Raw genomic sequence first — 20175 nt, forward strand, 5'->3', positions numbered from 1 at the left:
TTGGCTCCAAGTATCGATCTATACAGGTAGCATTAGCTAGCGCCTGTCGGCTGTAGCTGCGCCAAAACTCAATTTCCCAGCCCAGAGCTATGGATGCAAGGACTGACCATCCATGATATCAAAATTATAGTTTTAACCATTTTATACAGTGTTTACATTTACATTGTTTACAAACATTGAAGTAAAACAAGCTTATATTTTGGGTTCTGATGGGGTATGACAGTTGAACTAAGCTCAAATCAAATTGTATTTGTCACATACATGTGTTTAGCAGATGTTAATGCGGGTGTAGCGAAATGCTTGTGCTTCTAGCTCCGACAGTGCAGTAATATCTAACAATTTCTCAACATATACCCAATACACACAAAACTAGTGAGGAATGGGATTTAAGAATATATACATATATGGACAAGCAATGACAGAGCAGCCTGGACTAAGATACAGTAGAATATTATAGAATAGAATGCAGTATATACATATGAGATGAGTAGTACAAGATATGTAAACATTATTAAAGTGACTAGTGTTCCATTTCTTAAAGTGGCCAGTGATTTTCATGAGGCATTTATAAGTTATTTTCTTCAAGAATCAATGGCTATATATCATTAATTTATAAGTCCAAAAATGGCTGTAGCAACTAAGGATTCCAGCTTTTATGTATTTTATGGCAAGAAGGAAAGAAGGGTATGCAGGCTATCTATTACATGCACAAAATGTGTAATATTAGTCTTTCCAAAGCTTTCTTATGAGCGTGCAGTTATCATTATTAGTGGAACATCTAATGACCAAACCCTACGCTGAATGGAACCTTGTTGTAATATTTTATTTCTCTCTGTTTGATGATGATGATTGTATACAATGTAACAATACAACTGTAGCTCAGTTGGTAGAGCATGGCGCTTGCAACGCCAGGGTTGTGGGTTCGTTTCCCACGGGGGGCCAGTATGAAAATGTACGCACTCACTAACTGTAAATTGCTCTGTATAAGAGCGTCTGCTAAATGACAAAAAAATAAATAATGCACGTGCCCTGTAGGCCTAGTCTTTCAACCAAAACGTTACGCCTCTTTATGGCGATTTGTCCATTTCAATTGGAGCTCTAGATAATGGGTGTGTCCTATCAGAGGACCTTACCCGATCTGTCCATACTATTGGATGATGGGACTGTCAGTTAACCAGTATACCGACAGTTATCCTAGTTCGTAACAGATATTGAATATTATACCTTGGACCCCGAATAGTGGAAGACAAAATTATAATTCTCAGAATAACAGAAAGATGAGGGTAGGAAAGAAAATGAAATTACTGACAATCAAATTGTTTAATGCCTCCGTGAGTCATGATTTTGTCTTGTAAACCAATCCAGCGGTTTTTTCTTTTGTCGGAGAACCCATTCCCTCAAAACAAAGACGGAATGATACGCGGAACTACATTTTACTTACCGCTTTTGTTGAATTGTGTAGGTGGCATTGGCCATTTTTCGCCCTGTAAATAATGTTATTTGATTAGATTTATTAATTCGCGTGCAATGAGAGATTAATACCTTATATCTAGTTGTGACTTCGAGGAATTACAAAAATCATCTGGACAGCGAATTGGATCAACTGAAAGACTGAAAAGAGCAGCGAGGAATTGTCTGTCTACTAAAACCCTACGATCTCAACCTGACTTTGTAAGGAAAAAGGTAATTTCAATTGAGGATTCTGCTGTATAGAGAAATAAATAAAAAACAACAAACAATAATACACCCTGAAAAGTGGTTTCAATTAATCCAATGTAAACACATTTTCAAACAATTCTGCTTGTTTGATTCAACTAATCTTAGGTTCATTTGATCTTACATTTAATTCCACAGTATAATAATAAGGTTATCAAAAATATAAAAATAAATAGGCCTACACTCAAAACAATGCTGGGTTAAAAACAACCCAATTTGGGTTATTTGTTAACCCAGTGCTTGTTAAATATTGGACAGAACACGCGCTGAGTTATTTTGATCCCACCAGTTTGATTATTTTGGAATTAATTTGTAAGTAAAGAGACTTGGGGCTTGTAGGGATAGCCCAGGGCTTAATTTAACCATCAATTTGATTTTTATTCACTTTCATGCTGGGTCTTTTTTAATGTAATCCATAGGTTATTTTCAGGAGGCCCGGTTTATTAGGGGCGTGGCTTCCAGATAGTTATTCTTGGCCACATGTGAGAGTAAATGTCATTCCTGTTGATCATGTTAAGTTTGTACACTGCACATTTAAACTTTCCTTGATTATTTTTTCACATTAGATATTCAAATATAAAATTTATAACATTATTATATACATATTCTAACAGTGGTAACTATCCCAACATTGGGATATACACTCAGTGGCCAGTTTATTAAGTACACTAACCCGTTCACGAAAATGGTTCGCCCTTACAGACAGTGAGTCACGTGGTGACCTAAGTGAGCGTGGTATGATTGTCGGTGCCAAGTGTTGCGGTTCCAGTATTTCAGAAACTGCCGGCCTCCTGGGCTTTTCACGCACGACAGTGTCTAGGGTTTACCGAGAATGGTGCGACAAACATAAAACATCCATTCAGCGGCAGTCCTGTGGGCGAAAACAGCTCTTTGATGAGAGGTCGAAGGAGAATGGCAAGAATCGTGCAAGCTAACAGGCGGGCCACAAACAGGCAAATAACGGTCCTTGTCCGGGATGGGCTATTGCAGCAGACAACCACACCGTGTTCCACTCCTATCAGCTAGAAACAAGAAGAATCGGCTCCAGTGGGCACGCGATCACGAACACTGGACAATTGAGGAATGGAAAAACATTGCCTGTTCCGACGAATCCCGGTTCCTGTTACGTCATGCTGATGGCAGAGTCAGCGTAAGCAGCATCAATGCTAATGGGCAGGTTCTGGAGCAGAAAAAATTATGTTTCGTTGTTGTTGTTGTTGTTTTACATGAATTCATATTGAAAATTGATACCTGGTAGGGGTTGGGGGAGTAGAGGGTAAAGTGTTTACTTTTCTTCAGCCCCGTTCCTCAGCTTTAATTGGTAGGGCTGCTGTGCTTCAAAAATGATGGATTGGGATTCTAAAGTTTTAGTTTATTTGTGTGTACCTTATTTGTTTTTTTAATCTTTTGCATGACTGCATTTTGTAGCTGACATTAATATCTTTAAATAAACATTTAGTATTTTATCTACAATTTGTCATGATTGGCCATATGTCATTTTAAGTATTTCATAGGCTGTGTAGTAACGTTGTAACATTCATTGATTGTTATTGGTTGAAATATTGGTACTTTTAGAAGTTTAACAGATTATGTAATAGAGAAAAGGTAGAAAAAATATAACCCAGCAATAAAGTAAGAAATAACCCATTGCTGGGTCAAAAATACATAAATAACAATAACCCAGCAAAAGAGTAAAAAGCAATCCACTGCTGGGTCAAAATAACCACATTTTTGGGTAAATCAAACATCCCAACATGGGTTATTCCTTCAATGTTTTTAACCCAGTATTTTTTTTTGAGTGTACAGTGCATTCGGAAAGTATTCAGACCCCTTTACTTTTTCCACATTTTGTTACGTTACAGCCTTATTCTAAAATGGATTAAATTAAAACATTTCCTCATCAATCTACACACAATACCCCATAATGACAAAGCGAAAACAGGTTTTTAGATCTTTTAGCAAATGTATTAAAAATAAGAACAGATACCTTATTACCATTAGTATTCAGACCATTTGCTATGAGACTCGAAATTGAGCTCAGGAGCATCCTGTTTCCATTGATCATCCTTGAGATGTTTCTTGAACTTTATGGAGTCTACCTGTGGTAAATTCAATAGATTGGACATGATTTGGAAAGGCATACACCTGTCTATATAAGGTCCCACAGTTAACGGTGCATGTCAGAGCAAAAACCAAGCCATGAGGTCGAAGGTATAGAGCACCGAGACAGGATTGTATCGAGGCACAGATCTGGGGAAGGGTACCAAAACATTTCTGCAGCATTGAAGGTCCCCAAGAATACAGTGGCCTCTATCATTCTTAAATAGAAGAATCTTAGAACCACCAAGACTCTTCCTAGAGCTGGCCGCCCGGCCAAACTGAGCAATCAGGGGAGAAGGGCCTTGGTCAGGGAGGTGACCACTCTGAAAGAGCTCCAGAGTTTCTCTGTGGAGATGGGAGAACCTTCCAAAAGGACAACCATCTCTGCAGCACGCCACCAATCAGGCCTTTATGGTAGAGTGGCCAGACGGAATCCACTCCTCAGTAAAAGGCACATGACAGCCCGCTTGGAGTTTGCCAAAAGGCACCTAAAGGACTCTCAGACCATGAGAAACAAGATTCTCTGGTCTGATGAAACCAAGATTGAACTCTTTGGCCTGAATGCCAAGCATCACGTCTGGAGGAAACCAGGCACCGCTCATCACCTGGCCAATACCATCCCTACGGTGAAGCATGGTGGTGGCAGCATCATGCTGTGGGGATGTTTTTCAGCGGCAGGGACTGGGAGACTATTCAAGATCGAGGGAAAGATGAACGGAGCCAAGTACAGAGAGATCCTCAGGACCTCAGACTGGGGGCGAAGGTTCACCTTCCAATAGGACAGCGACCCTAAGCACACAGCCAAGACAACACAGGAGTGGCTTCGGGACATGTCTCTGAATGTCCTTGAGTGGCCCAGCCAGAGTCCGGACTTGAACCCGATCGAACATCTCTGGAGAGACGTGAAAATAGCTGTGCAGCGACGCTCCCCATCCAACCTGACAGAGCTTGAGAGGATCTGCAGAGAAGAATATGAGAAACTCCCTAAAGACAGGTGTGCCAAGCTTGTAGAGTCATATCCAAGAAGACTCGGCTGTAATCGCTGCCAAAGGTGCTTCAACAAAGTACTAAGTAAAGGGTCTGAAAACGTATGTACATTTTATATTTCAGGTTTTTTTTTTTTATATAAATTCGCAAAAATGTCTAAAAACCTGTTTTTGCTTTGTCATTATGGGGTATTGAGTGTAGAATGATCCATTTTAGAATAAGGCTGTAACGTAACAAAATGTGGAAAAAATACACACAAAAATGCTGGGTCAATAATGACCCAATTTATAGTACATACCCGGGTCACTATAGTACATACCCAGCACTGGGTTATTTTGACCCAGCACTGTAGGGTTACGTGAAGGGCTGTCCCCGATTTTATTTATTTATTGGTCGACCAAAAGTCGTTTGGTCGAAATGTTTAAACGTGTATTTCTCCATATATAGACACACCCTATGTGTTTTAATAAATTTGACAATATGCATTGAGCTTGTCAGATTCTTTAAGCTTACAGTTTGATGAAATAAGACAAATGCCTCAAGAGGACGCCAAGATCTTGATTACCAGAAGAAAAAAACCTGACCCAACTGTTCTCCTTCTGCTGGCTTTTGCAGATTCTGCCATTACTCTCCTGAAGTTGCCGGTAATAGGCTATATGAGGAGTCTGCAACATTTCTCATGTTGAATGGCAATTTTTCTTACCATTTCTACCGATGTGCGTGCCAGTTATGGTTTTCATATTTTAAAAAATGTATAATAACGTCTTCATATCTCAAAATCATTGTCATGTGATTAATCAAAATTATACCCAAATCTAAATGAAAATGATACAAACTAAAAAGTAACTTCTATTGCCATTGCCAACTATGTAAAAATAGCCTACATAAAACCAATAAATAAAAACACTGCAGCCTGCAGGTACAAAATAACCTGATAAAAATAAATATCCTATAAATCACATTGGCTACACATGGCCTGTCTGCAACGAACTTGAAACATTATATCAACTATTAACTTGGGTCCGGCCCGAAGCATGCGCTAGCGAACTTGCAACATTGTATAAAATATTCTGGGCCCTCAGAGTTTCCCCAGTGAGCTCGTGAGACACAGCTGTAGGCTATTTGCACAAGGGATAAGAAGCAGTGCTTGACTTGGGCAGGAGCTCAATGGAGCTGAGTACCGGCACCTCAAATGTTCTACTGCTTGAGCTCCCGTTCTTCTTATAGAATATTAGCTCAAAAGTATTGTGGAGCTCCTGCACCTAAATATAAACAGTACCAGCACCCAAAATGAGTACCGGAACCTATTTCAGTCCAAGTCAAGCACTGATAAGTAATCAGGTAGGCCTATTTTATTATGTTTACACTGGATCAGAGCATGACATTTTCCTTTTCACACTGTGTGGTTATTGAAAGGGAAAGATCTGGAAAGATTTTTCAAATACATTGAGGAACTATTGTAATTCTCAATGGATGTAAAAACAGACTTTGTTTGCTTGCTGTTTGAGGTGAAGAAAACATTACTTTGAGAAGCTCCACAGGTCATTAGTGGTGGTGCGTTAAACCAATCAGAAATACTATCAGATCCTCAAATGTGCACATTTATGTCTACATTTGTGCGCAGGCCAGGTAGCCTATAGGCCTACTTCTATGCATGCCTGTCCTTACTCAATATTGACAGGAGCGCTCCAAACAAAAGACAATGACTAAATTGACAAAACACGTAAATAGAATGAAATAAACCAAAACTTGTTTCTCACAAGTGTACAGTGGCGACCCGTCATTCAGGGCAGGTGGGTTGCCAGTTTTGCATCTTATTTTGTCATTAATAAGTGTCACATATAAGTTTGCAAACAATGTAAAAAACAAAAACAAATCATTGAGTTAATAAAGCCTCCATACAAACATGGTCTCGTTTTTGCCTTCTTGAGTAAGGCAGCTCCAAAATGAAGGTGTTTCAGCCTAGCTCAGTGCTTTCTGTGGTGGTGGGGCAGCCAGCGGAAATACAGAGCGTAGGGGTTGGTAATGTTCTCTAGTTGCACCGTTCAGTGTTCTGTCACTCATGGGAACACTGCTTCACTGCCAGATCTAAGGGTAGAGCACGAAAATTCAAGCCCCTTGGGTGCTGCCATAGAGTTACATTAGAAGTGCCCATCCAATAAGGCTCAAGGTCATTAGCCACAGATAAAATGACGTCAAATCACGTTATATCTACAGTAGCTTTGATTGGACTGATCATGTCAACATTGTACCCCGAGAGTCAGAACAAAGGGTTTGGGGTCTCTTGTACTTTTGGTCGCATGGTGGAGATATTCAGCCATATTGGTTCCAGCCTGGGAATTAGAGAATATGATAATTTTTATTTTACTTATTTATTTAACTAGGCAAGTCAGTTAAGAACAAATTCTTATTTACAATGACGGCCTACACCGGCCAAACCCGGACGACGCTGGGCCAATTGTGCGCCGCCCTATGGGACTCCCAATCACGGCCGGTTGTGATACGGCCTGGAATCGAACCAGGGGGTCTGTAGTGACGCCTCAAGCACTGAGATGCAGTGCCTTAGACCACTGTGCCACTTATAAAATGTTGAACAATAATCAAGAGTCATCACACTCTTGCGTACGCACACACACACACACACACACACACACACACACAGTATATTGCTGTGTGCAGGACGTTAATCTGCATTGAGTTGAGTCCAGCCACTTTGTGCGTGGTTTACAGCAGGGGAGGGAAGAGTACTCAAATAGCCTACTCAAGTAGAAGTACTGTTACTTCAATGACATTTTACTCAAGTAGAAGCAAAATTACTGACTTTGAAAAAGAACCTAAAAAATACAAGTACAGTGAGGGGAAAAAAGTATTTGATCCCCTGCTGATTTTGTACGTTTGCCCACTGACAAAGAAATGATCAATCTATAATTTTAATGATAGGTTTATTTGAACAGTGAGAGACAGAATAACAAACAAAAATTCCAGAAAAACACATGTCAAAAATTTTATAAATTGATTTGCATTTTAATGAGGGAAATAAGTATTTGACCCCTCTGCAAAACATGACTTAGTACTTGGTGGCAAAACCCTTGTTGGCAATCACAGAGGTCAGACGTTTCTTGTAGTTGGCCACCAGGTTTGCACACATCTCAGGAGGGATTTTGTCCCACTCCTCTTTGCAGATCTTCTCCAAGTCATTAAGGTTTCGAGGCTGACGTTTGGCAACTCGAACCTTCAACTCCCTCCACAGATTTTCTATGGGATTAAGGTCTGGAGACTGGCTAGGCCACTCCAGGACCTTTAATGTGCTTCTTCTAGAGCCACTCCTTTGTTGCCTTGACCGTGTGTTTTGGGTCATTGTCATGCTGGAATACCCATTCACGACCCATTTTCAATGCCCTGGCTGAGGGAAGGAGGTTCTCACCCAAGATTTGACGGTACATGGCCCTGTCCATCGTCCCTTTGATGCGGTGAAGTTGTCCTGTCCCCTTAGCAGAAAAACACCCCCAAAGCATAATGTTTCCACCTCCATGTTTGACGGTGGGGATGGTGTTCTTGGGGTCATAGGCAGCATTCCTCCTCCTCCAAACACGGCGAGTTGAGTTGATGCCAAAGAGCTCCATTTTGGTCTCATCTGACCACAACACTTTCACCCAGTTCTCCTCTGAATCATTCAGATGTTCATTGGCACACTTCAGACTGGCATGTATATGTGCTTTCTTGAGCAGGGGGACCTTGCGGGCACTGCAGGATTTCAGTCCTTCACGGTGTAGTGTGTTACCAATTGTTTTCTTGGTGACTATGGTCCCAGCTGCCTTGAGATCATTGACAAGATCCTCCTGTGTAGTTCTGGGCTGATTCCTCACCGTTCTCATGATCATTGCAACTCCACGAGGTGAAATCTTGCATGGAGCCCCAGGCCGAGGGAGATTGACAGTTATTTTGTGTTTCTTCCATTTGCGAATAATCGCACCAACTGTTGTCACCTTCTCACCAAGCTGCTTGGCGATGGTCTTGTAGCCCATTCCAGCCTTGTGTAGGTCTACAATCTTGTCCCTGACATCCTTGGAGAGCTCTTTGGGTCTTGGCCATGGTGGAGAGTTTGGAATCTGATTGATTGATTGCTTCTGTGGACAGGTGTCTTTTATACAGGTAACAAGCTGAGATTAGGAGCACTCCCTTTAAGAGTGTGTTCCTAATCTCAGCTCGTTACCTGTATAAAAGACACCTGGGAGCCAGAAATCTTTCTGATTGAGAGGGGGTCAAATACTTATTTCCCTCATTAAAATGCAAATCAATTTATAACATTTTTGACATGCGTTTTTCTGGATTTTGTTGTTGTTATTCTGTCTCTCACTGTTCAAATAAACCTACCATTAAAATTATAGACTGATCATTTCTTTGTCAGTGGGCAAATGTACAAAATCAGCAGGGGATCAAATACTTTTTCCCTCACTGTACATGGAAAAGCTACTCAATTACAGTAACGGAAGTATTTGTAATAAGTTACTTCCCACCTCTGGTTTACAGTATTACATATTAAATACAGTGCATTCGGAAAGTATTCAGACCACAAAATTTGATTAAAAAAAAAATATCTCCTCAATCTACACACAATACCCCATAATGACAAAGCAAAAACAGGTTTTTAGACATTTTTGCTAATGTTTTACAAATAAAAAACTGATATTACATTTACATAAGTATTCACTACCTTTACTCAGTACTTTGTTGAAGCACCTTTGGCAGCGATTACAGCTTCGAGTCTTCTTGGGGATGATGCGACAAGATTGGCACAGCTGTGTTTATGGAGTTTCTCCCATTCTTCTCTGCATATCCTCTCAAGCTGTGTCAGGTTGGATGGGGAGCATTGCTGCACAGCTATTTTCAGGTGTGCTTGGCTGTGTGCTTAGGGTCGTTGTCCTGTTGGAAGGTGAACCTTCGCCCCAGTCTGTGGTCCTGAGCGCTCTTGAGCAGGTTATCATCAAGGATCTCTCTTTACTCTGCTCTGTTCATCTTTCCCTCGATCCTGACTAGTCTCTCAGTTCATGCCGCTGAAAAACATCTCCACAGAATGATGCTGCCACTACCATGCTTCACCGTAGGGATGGTGCCAGGTTTTCTCCAGACGTGACGCTTGGCATTCAGACCAAATAGTTAAATCTTGGTTTCATCAGACCAGAGAATCTTGTTTCTCATGGTCTGAGTCCATGCAGGCTGTCATCTGGCGACTCTACCATAAAGGCCTGATTGGTGGAGTGCTGTAGAGATGGTTGTCCTTCTGGAAGGTTCTCCCATCTCCACAGAGGAACTCTGGAGCTCTGTCAGAGTGACCATCGGGTTCTTGATCACCTCCCTGACCCAAGGCCCTTCTCCCCCAATTGCTCAGTTTGGCCGGGTGTCTAGCTCTAGGAAGAGTCTTGGTGTTTCCAAACTTCTTCCTTTTCAGAATGATGGAGGCCACTGTGTTCTTGGGGACCTTCAATGCTGCAGAATGTTTTTGGGACCCTTCCCCAGTTCTGTGCCTCGACACAATCCTGTCTCGGAGCTCTACGGACAATTCCTTTGACCTCATGGCTTGGTCTTTGCTCTGACATGCACTGTCAACTGTGGGACATTATATAGACAGGTGTGTGACTTTCCAAATCATGTCCAATCAATTGAATTTACCACAGGTGAACTCCAATCAAGTTGTAGAAACATGTCAAGGATGATCAATGGAAACAGGATGCACCTCAGCTCAATTTCTAATTTCATAGAAAAGGGTTTGAATACTTGTGTAAATAAGGTATTTCTGTTATTTAATTTTAATAAATGTGTGTTCATTTTAGAATAAGGCGGTAATGTCACAAAATGTGGAAAAGGTCAAGGGGTCTGAATACTTTCCGAATGCACTATAGTATTCAATATTCCACATGTATACTTAGGCTACATTATGACCTTCGGACCTCATCAATGCTTGGGTGGGCAGTCTTCCATTCCAACTCGTTACACTGGTGGTGAGAGAAACACTCTCAGGACCATGTCTTCTTTAGTATCTGGGGGACAAAGACATAACAAGGTTTTAGGGGAGAGTCAAAATGGATGAACGTGGATGAACATTTTAGAAACTACTTTCATTTCAATATGTAACTACCTGCATTCGGTATACTGGTGGTGGGATAAGCACTCTCAGGGCCATGCAGCCTCTAGTATTTTGGCAGTGGGGGACAAAGACATAACGTTAACACAGATTAAGTGGAGAGTCAAAATGGTAAACCTAAACTTGAATTAACAATTGAGACACTCCTTTCATTGCAATATAACATTAAACTGTTTGCATCCAGACTGAGACTAGCTTGCCAGCTAGCTAGCTAACTCAGAAACAATTAGGCAAAAAAAACATACACTAACTGAATCACCATAAAAGCATGAGTTATAAGCTTGTCAACCATGTTAAATTAACTCAGAGACAGGGAATAGGGCTAGCTAGCTTAGTAAAATCTATAGCTACAGTAGCTAGCTAGGCTAAGTTATCTAGCTAGCTACCTGACGTGAAACAAAGCACCACCACACAGTAACATTAACGTTAGGTTTACAGAAGACAAGCTTTCTACAGGCACTGACATAGCTAGCTAGCAATTGTTAGCTAAGTAGCTAGCTAATGCTCAAGCTAGCATGCATGGGGTTGTTTGCTAGTTAGCCTGCTAGCTAAGATTATCTAAAATTGTAATTGACTGAGATTATATGTAATTATGATAGCTAGGTCATTTATACCTGAATGAATAATTAGTTAGCTAGCTTTTTACTCACCTTTTTTGGTCAACCACAACGCCTTGCCCATTTGTCCAGGGTTGCCAGGTCAGGCTACATTTCTAGCCCAATGACTACTCAAAACCTGCCACAAGGCCTGAAAACTAGCCCAAATTGTTTTTTTTTCGCAACAAGAGAGGAGTTGCCACATTTAGCCAATAAACCCTTTTTCCATAACGTTATTGAGCGAATTAAGAAGGAATCTCGATTTAACTTCTAATGATTTAAGAAGCAAAATTCGGTTTTCCATCTAAATTATTATTATTGCGAGCTAATGTGACTAATGGAATTTGAATATTTCGCAAGAGAAAAGATAATTTGCCCTTATTAAACTTCAAAAAACGAATGTTAGGCAATTTTCTGGCAATTGTGCCGTTATGTGCCAGATGTTAAGACTACAAACCATTATAAATGGCCTATTTGCGAGATTGATTTGTAATTTCAATAGGCATTGTCTAGGCCTACTGACTAAAATCTGGGTTTATGATTGTAATTAAACTTTGCCATGGTTTGGTTAGCTAGATGCAGGTAACTTATATATGCTAGACCCTGATATGCCTACATCTAATTTCAGATAGTGTACAGTAGCCTAGGCAAGATGAACGATTTAGCAGCTTGCTTAGTTCAAATTGACAGAGTAATTTATTCAACATGAACAGCAAGGCGATTTCTAGGTAAGAAGTGTTTTTTTTGTTTTTGTTTTTACCTGTAGCCTAATCTGACTGATTGTTACCTTCAATCTAATGCATTCTAACAACAGTTGATCGGCATTTGCGATAGAATTGTGACCATGATCACAATTGATAACTTCTACACAAGTGGCACAAATTGATTTGAAATTACTCCCGTGATATAATTTCAACATATTTATTGTATAAAAGGGTAGACCCAGTATTAACAACCCAACCATGCTATTTTTAAAGAAAACAACCCAACTAAGTGACCCAATGCCTGCAACCCAGTAGTTGGGTCATCCAAACAACCCAGCATTTTTTAGAGTGTAGGCTATGAAATGATATAGCCTCACAATAAATAATTTCCTGTGATGAGATATTCTTTTAAATAGGCCAGCACATCATATTTGAAATTGACAGCTGTAATGGCTGACTGTAGGCTATAATTTTAGTTTAATCACTAGTAGCTCATTTCAAAGCCTCTTACGATGTTAAACTGGACTACTACAGAGCTGCCAACTCTCACACATTGGAGATTTTTCTTGAAGGTTGGGTGATTTTGAGAAATTAATTGTTAGACCGAGTGTCGCAGTGGTCTAAGGCACTGCATCGCAGTGCTGGCTGTGCCACTAGAGATCCTGGTTCGAATCCAGGCTCTGTCGTAGCCGGCCGCGACCAGGAGACCCATGGGGCGGCGCACAATTGGTCCAGGGTAGGGGAGGGAATGGCCGGCAGGGATGTAGCTCAGTTGGTAGAGCATGGCGTTTGCAACGCCAGGGTTGTGGGTTCGATTCCCACGGGGGGCCAGTATAAAGAATTATGTATGGACTCACTAACTGTAAGTCGCTCTGGATAAGAGCGTCTACTAAATGACAATTTTTTAAAATGTATTTATAAAAACTAAAATTTCAAACACCCAGCACTTGGGAAACATAGATCAGGGGTGGCCAACCCTCCTGGAGAGCAAGTGTGATTTTTGTTCCAGCCCTATTTTAAAGAGATGGTTCACCCAAATTACAAAATATATAATGTTTGTGTCCTTACCTTGAAAGCAATCTATGGACAAGGAGACTGCAATCTATGATTTGGTTACCTACTGCCATCAACCATTAATATTAGTATTTCCTGTGCAGAGCTTTGGTGTAGCGGTAACACTCCCCGGCACTTTCTACCTGACAACAGGGATCAATCCCTGCTTCCAACCTCCCCACTGTTTCTCCCATTTGCTGTCTCCCCATCTAATTTCATTACTGTCTGAATAAAGTGTCAAACCACCCAAATAAATATGTAAAATAAAAATTAGCATATTTAAGATTTAATCTCCACCAAAATCTCAATTTTTAGTGTTAATTGAATGTTCAAAGCGTTCTGAATACACCTGACCTGTGGTTTTTTCACCCTGGTCACAGGCTTAAGCCATGTCAAATACGTAGAATTGCAGGAAATGAGCTTTAAAACAGTAACATTTTCAGACCCCATCTAGGCAAAACTTTACTCCAAGCTTTCTTCAAAAGTCGGCAGCCCTGCTATAATTATTTGTAACTTTGCTACTCTAAGAATTACTCAGCTTTATTATGTTTTATTTCACCTTTTGATAACTGAATAATATTATCCAGCTCAGTAACAAATGTGTAATTACAATTCCAACACTCAATTTGAGAAACACAATTTCCATTGTTGACTGTATGGTAGCCTTTTCAACTCAGCAGCATCGCTTACAGCATCTCTCCCATAGTCTCAGGCTAGTTACTGGGGCAAATAATAATCTAAGGCTAAACGGACCATATGATACATCAACTAAATAATTCAAAATAGTATGACACATACCTAGTTTATTTGTAGTGGTTATTGAAAGGCTCAAAAGCTTTTTGAAAGAGATACAAAGCAACCAGATAGAAATACTGGCTGTATGCAGGTCCCTGTTGCTAGGTTCCACAACTACTCAACATGCAGTGTTATCATTGACTCGCAAGGTACCAGGCAGATCCTTTTTAGCAGTTACTATGGTTTCTGTGGATATATGTACTTGATATGGAAAACATGTTCCTCTAATCTTTTTCTAGCTCTTCCATCATGTTTTAAATGACTGTATTATGCTGAATATCTGAATAGGGACTGCATGGACGAATAGTCTCCTAACCACCCTAATTCATGTTTATGTTCTAATTAAAAGTGGTAGGTTAAAATGGTGCTTTTATGGGTCATCTTTGTGTATTGCTGCAAATGACTTTTGAGTCATTCTGTATGAAAAGGGAACAGATACTGTAGGCCATGATGTTCCCTTTCATTTAGCACAAATAATTGTCTTTTGGATAACTGTAAAACCCTGTAATGAGGGAATTGACCATATACTTAATTTCCCTCCCTATTTAATTTGCATCAGGAATTATGTAGAAATTAGAATACAAGACTGCTACAAAGTGCAGAATTGGTGCGACTGTATCTATCAACAGTGTCTGCCATAGCATCCTCATGAGAGGAGAGGGCAGAGCTTTAAGATCAGTCAGTGAGTTGTCAGGAGGCAAACCTAGATTTCAGTCTGAGGCTTGTTTGCACACATCCACACACATCCTTTTGGTCTTAATCATAATCTAGCCGTGCGTATTCTAACCCTGTTGTCAAGGTAAGAGGAGGAACACACAATGCACCAGTCAGTGTATTATCGCCTAATAATACACTTGTTCCTGTTCTATTATGGTAGCCTGTTTATCTAATTAATACAACATTTTACTCTCTATTTTGCTCTGGTGGCATAATTATAGTTCTGCAGCATGGTAAGTGGATAGAATTTGCCTCAAGGTTTCAGACTAGCAACAGCCATTACACAATCATATCCTCCCGGCAGTGTACAGAACATTTTGAAAAAATAAAAGTTGAATTTACATTTTTACTGACAGTTATTTAATAGGCTTTGAATCCCCTGTATCGCTTTGTCTGTTCAACCCACATGGAATGACTAAAAATAGAAATGTGAGAGGAGAGCATATTTGAAAGTGCTGCAGAAATCGGAGAAAATCACGCTCATGGATAAGACTGCTTATAGTCTGCCGCTTTTAACACCGCTAGTCCTATTCTCCCAGAGGACAAGCGGGTCCAACATTTTCTGTTTGACGTTTGCCATGGAGCCATTGTAAATTATACCAGCCAGTCTAAAATAACAGTATCCAATGTTTATATTAGCGATAAGCCTTTTTATTGCAGTCTTAAGTTGTCCCCAGAAAAACATTGACTTGTTCAGTGACATGGTCTGAGAAATCTCTCCCTGGAACGGTTAAAATAATTCATGAAATTGCTTTTTTGGCAGTAGAGAGCATTGGTAAGCCAGTTGTGTTGGCATGCTTATAATAGTGTAGTAACTGGGCTTACATGGTAATAGCCAGACTGCAAGGGCATACTGCTTTTCCGTAAGTTCTGGATATAAACCATGTGACAGACAAAGTACCAACAAATAGTCTTAGCCTTATCTCAGGCTCGTGCAGTGGAGGAGATCTTCGTGGGCTATACTCAGCCTTGTCTCAGGGTAGTAGGTTGGTGGTCTGTTGATATCCCTCTGGTGGTGTGGGGGCTGTGCTTTGGCAAAGTGGGTGGGGTTATATCCTGCCTGGTTGGCCCTGTCCGGGGGTATCGTCGGACAGGGCCACAGTGTCTCCCGACCACCCCCCGTCTCAGCTTCTAGTATCTATGCTGCAATAGTCTATGTGCCGGGGGGCTAGGGTCAGTCTGTTATATCTGGTGTTATTCTCCTGTCTTATCCGGTGTCCTGTGTGAATTGAAGTATGCTCCCTCTAATTCTCACTCTCTCCCGGAGGACCTGAGCCTTAGGACCATGCCTCAGGACTACCTGGCCTGATGACTCCTTGCTGTCCCCAGTCCACCTGGTCGTGCTGCTGCTCCAGTTTCAACTCTTCTGCCTGCGGCTATGGAACCCTGACCTGTTCACCAGACGTGCTACCTTGTCCCAGACCTGCTGTTTTCAACTCTCTTTCTCTACCGCACCTGCTATTTCAACCTCTAAATGCCCGGCTATGAAGTGACATTTACTCCTGATGTACTGACCTGTTGCAACCTCTACAACCACTGTGATTATTATTTGACCCTGCTGGTCATCTATGAACGTTTGAAAATCTGGCCTTAATGGTCATGTACTGTTATAATCTCCACCCGGCACAGCCAGAAGGGGACTGGCCACCCCTCAGAGCCTGGTTCCTCTCTAGGTTTCTTCCTAGGTTTCTGCCTTTCTAGGGAGTTTTTCCTAGCCACCGTGCTTCTACATCTGCGTTGCTTGCTGTTTGGGGTTTTAGGCTGGGTTTCTGTATAGCTCTTTGTGACATCTGCTGATGTAAAAAGGGCTTTATAAATAAATGTGATTGATTGATATCTAAATACAGTATGTAAGATAGACATGCTAATCCCTGTAAAACAAACACTTCTTCTGGAAAAGGAACTCACTGATGATAGAGAACAGTGTCGTAAGGGCAGGAAAGATCATTGCCAATCCCGTATGAAGTTGGTAGCTTTTGGCTTTTTTGCTGTCTCCTCTGACTGACTATGCCCCACAAGGACCTTCCCTCCCGTCCAACACTGAATGGATTAGAGGCTTTAGCTTCTCATTCACTGTAACACCAAGGGGATTTGGTGGGAAATGATGTTATCTCAATCTCGGTTGATCTCCTTTCAAAGTGCATAATTAAGGAGACAGTGAATTACTTGCAGATCAATGTGTATATAAACATTTCAGTTTGACAAATGAACTTCGGTAATTTCATTTGATACACAATATTGTCTTTTGAGGAAGGCAACATTTAAAATAAAGAATACCCATTTAACCTCTTAAGGATCGGACCCTTTTTTCAATTTTCGCCTAAAATGACATACCCAAATCTAACTACCTGTAGCTCAGGACCTGAAGCAAGGATATGCATATTCTTGATACCATTTGAAAGGAAACACTTTGAAGTTTGTGGAAATGTGAAATTAATGTAGGAGAATATAACACATTAGATCTGGTAAAAGATAATACAAACAAAAAAACATATGTTTTTTGTTTTTTTTGTTCCATCATCTTTGAAATGCAAGAGAAAGGCCACAATATAATATTGCAGTTTAGACGCAATTCGGATTTTGGCCACTAGATGGAAGCAGTGTGTGTGCAAAGTTTCAGAATGATCCAGTGAAGCATTGCAATACTGGACTATTTTGTATCAGGTCTGCCCAAATGTGCCGAATTGGTCAATTGATACATTTTCAAGTACATAACTATAGAGAACATACATTTTGTATTACCATATCATTTTTGTAAGTTTACACACTCCCAGGAATGTCATACATGATGGATCATTAGTTTATACACTAACTTTCACACATCTAGATGGCCGGGCGGGTGGGTCTGGAGCCAGAGACAGCAGGGGTTCAAACTGTAGAACCCAGTTCCTACATTTGAATATAAAAATGGAAAAAAACTATGCTAAATTTTATCTCTGGGACTCTTAGGATAACAATTCAGAGCAAGATTACTGAATGTAAGTACATTATTTACCTTCAGAGGTGAATGTATCAAACCAGTTGCCGTGATAACTGGGATAAGTGTTTCTCCTCAAACAATAGCATGGTATTTTTTCACTGTAATAGCTACTGTAAATTGGACAGTGCAGTTAGATTAGCAAGAATGTAAGCTTTCTGCCAATATAAGACATGTCTATGTCCTGGAATGTTTGCTGTTACTTACAACAGTCATGCTATTCACAATAGCGCACGTTAGCTCAACCGTCCTGTATACGGGACACCGATCTCGTAGAGGTTAAGGTATTATCATCAAGGAAAAACAGACATTTTATGTTCTCTTGCTAATGTCCCCTCTTTCTGTTTTGCCCCCATTTCCCTTTCTGTCTCTCCAGGATCTCTCCTCCATGCTAAGATGCTGGCTTCTTCAGTTGGACTAAGAACAGCATCCGAGGCATCATGTTTGGCAAGAGAAGAGCTCCAGTAACGATGCCTAAACCTGAGCCTGCACCCCCCGTGGAAGAATGGTTTACTCCACTGTCATTCCCCCTGTGGAGTCAAGGGAGACCAAAAACGCCAGCCTCTGCTGCCTCGTCATGGCGGGGCTGTTGAACCTCTCTGACCACCTCCTCCAAGGCCAGCCTGACACGGAAGACATGTCCATGGAAAACAGCTCCTATGGCTCCTCCTTTTCACCTCTGGACCTGGTCACAGTCACGCGAACAGCCGAGGCCCAGGAGAGTGTGCAGGGCGTCAGCATGCCCCTCCAGGTGTTCTTCTGCACGGCCATGGTCTCCATCCTGCTGGTGGCCTTCCTGGGGAACGTGGTGGTGGTCCTGATGGTTTACCAGCGCGCCGCCATGCGATCTGCCATCAACATCCTGTTGGCCAGCCTGGCCTTCGCAGACATGATGCTGGCCGTCCTGAATATGCCCTTTGCCCTGGTTACCGTGGTGACCACACACTGGATCTTCGGGGATGTCTTCTGCAGAGTGTCGGCCATGTTCTTCTGGCTCTTTGTCATAGAGGGCATGGCCATCCTGCTTATAATAAGCATAGATCGGTTCCTGATCATAGTACAGAAACAAGACAAGTTGAGTCCCCACAGAGCCAAAGTGCTCATAGTCATCGCTTGGACTGTCTCCTTCTGTTTCTCTTTCCCACTAGCCATAGGTCACCCATCTCTCCAGATCCCCTCTAGAGCTCCACAGTGTGTGTTCGGCTACACCAGCGAGCCGGGGTACCACGCCTACGTGTTGCTCCTCTTGCTGGCCTTCTTCTTCATCCCCTTCATGGTCATGTTGTACACCTTCATGGGGATCCTGAACACCATCCGGCACAACGCCATGCGCATCCACAGCCACCCGGACAGCATCTGTCTGAGTCAGGCCAGCAAGCTGGGCCTCATGAGCCTGCAGAGGCCCTTCGAGATGAACATAGACATGAGCTTCAAGACGCGTGCCTTCACCACCATCCTCATCCTCTTCTCGGTGTTCACCGTGTGCTGGGCGCCCTTCACCGCCTACAGCCTGGTGTCCACCTTCAGCAGCCCCTTCTACCACAAGGCCAACTTCTTTGAAGTCAGCACCTGGTTCCTTTTGTTGTGCTACCTCAAGTCGGCCCTCAACCCTCTCATTTACTACTGGCGGATCAAGAAGTTCCGCGAAGCCTGCCTTGACCTGATGCCCAAGTATTTCAAGTTTCTTCCTCAGCTGCCAGGCCACACGAAGCGACGTATCCGACCCAGCGCTGTGTACGTGTGTGGGGAGCATCGCTCTGTGGTCTAATAACACTGGACTGACTTGGAGGACACTGACTTCACTGCCATGTAGGTTTTGTTTGACCATTTATCCAATTTGTTCTCGCCAGTCAAATGAATGAGTTGTGATTGCGGTTTCGACAGTATATTTTAGCTGTGTAGAATTTGTTTACAAAGCATGTAAATTAACTGCTTCAGTGGTTTTGAATATGGTCACAAGGCCGCCAGGATTACATTTTGTCATTGATATTTCTATGTAATTGTGTTGTGCCCTATTAATTGGTCTATACCAGTCAGAATGCTGCTACATCTGATGAAAATGTGCAATTTCAGTGTACTGTACTTGAATCTAATAAAAAATGTAGACATTTCTTACCTTGTTAATACAGTCTTTGGTTTGGTTTACTTCTTTATATCTCATGTTAGATTTCATGGACGTTTTCTGCAATTATACAAATGTCATAAAGGCAAAGAAATGTCTAAAATGTTTGCCTAAGCAACCCACTCAGAGCTTCATAGAAAAATGGTTAAACAAATGTAAATTGCTATTTGTTTATATGTTTGTCTCAACATGGCCTTGAATCCTATTTGTGTTGTTTAATGTAACATACACTTTAGAGACGCACTACACTATGGTTGAGTGAGTAT

The 20175-nt window shown here is 41.4% G+C and overlaps 1 protein-coding gene across 1 annotated transcript; it reads left to right on the plus strand.

Annotated features, from left to right (window-relative positions):
- The first annotated feature begins 1176 nt into the window (after positions 1-1176).
- Positions 1177-19908, plus strand: LOC311106626 (putative G-protein coupled receptor 63). Its single transcript, XM_084149012.1, has 2 exons — positions 1177-1683; positions 18164-19908. The coding sequence occupies exon 2, from the start codon at positions 18293-18295 to the stop codon at positions 19553-19555; it is 1263 nt and encodes a 420-aa protein (XP_084005138.1). The 5' UTR covers positions 1177-1683; positions 18164-18292; the 3' UTR covers positions 19556-19908.
- The last annotated feature ends 267 nt before the right edge of the window (positions 19909-20175 follow it).

This window comes from Coregonus lavaretus, assembly GCF_964263955.1.
Source record: "Coregonus lavaretus genome assembly, chromosome: 31".
Lineage (NCBI taxonomy): Eukaryota > Metazoa > Chordata > Actinopteri > Salmoniformes > Salmonidae > Coregonus > Coregonus lavaretus.

What these genes read in the sequence shown, in the direction of transcription:
- LOC311106626 (XM_084149012.1), top strand. Translation starts at nt 18,293, where the DNA reads ATGGTTTACTCCACTGTCATTCCCCCTGTGGAGTCAAGGGAGACCAAA.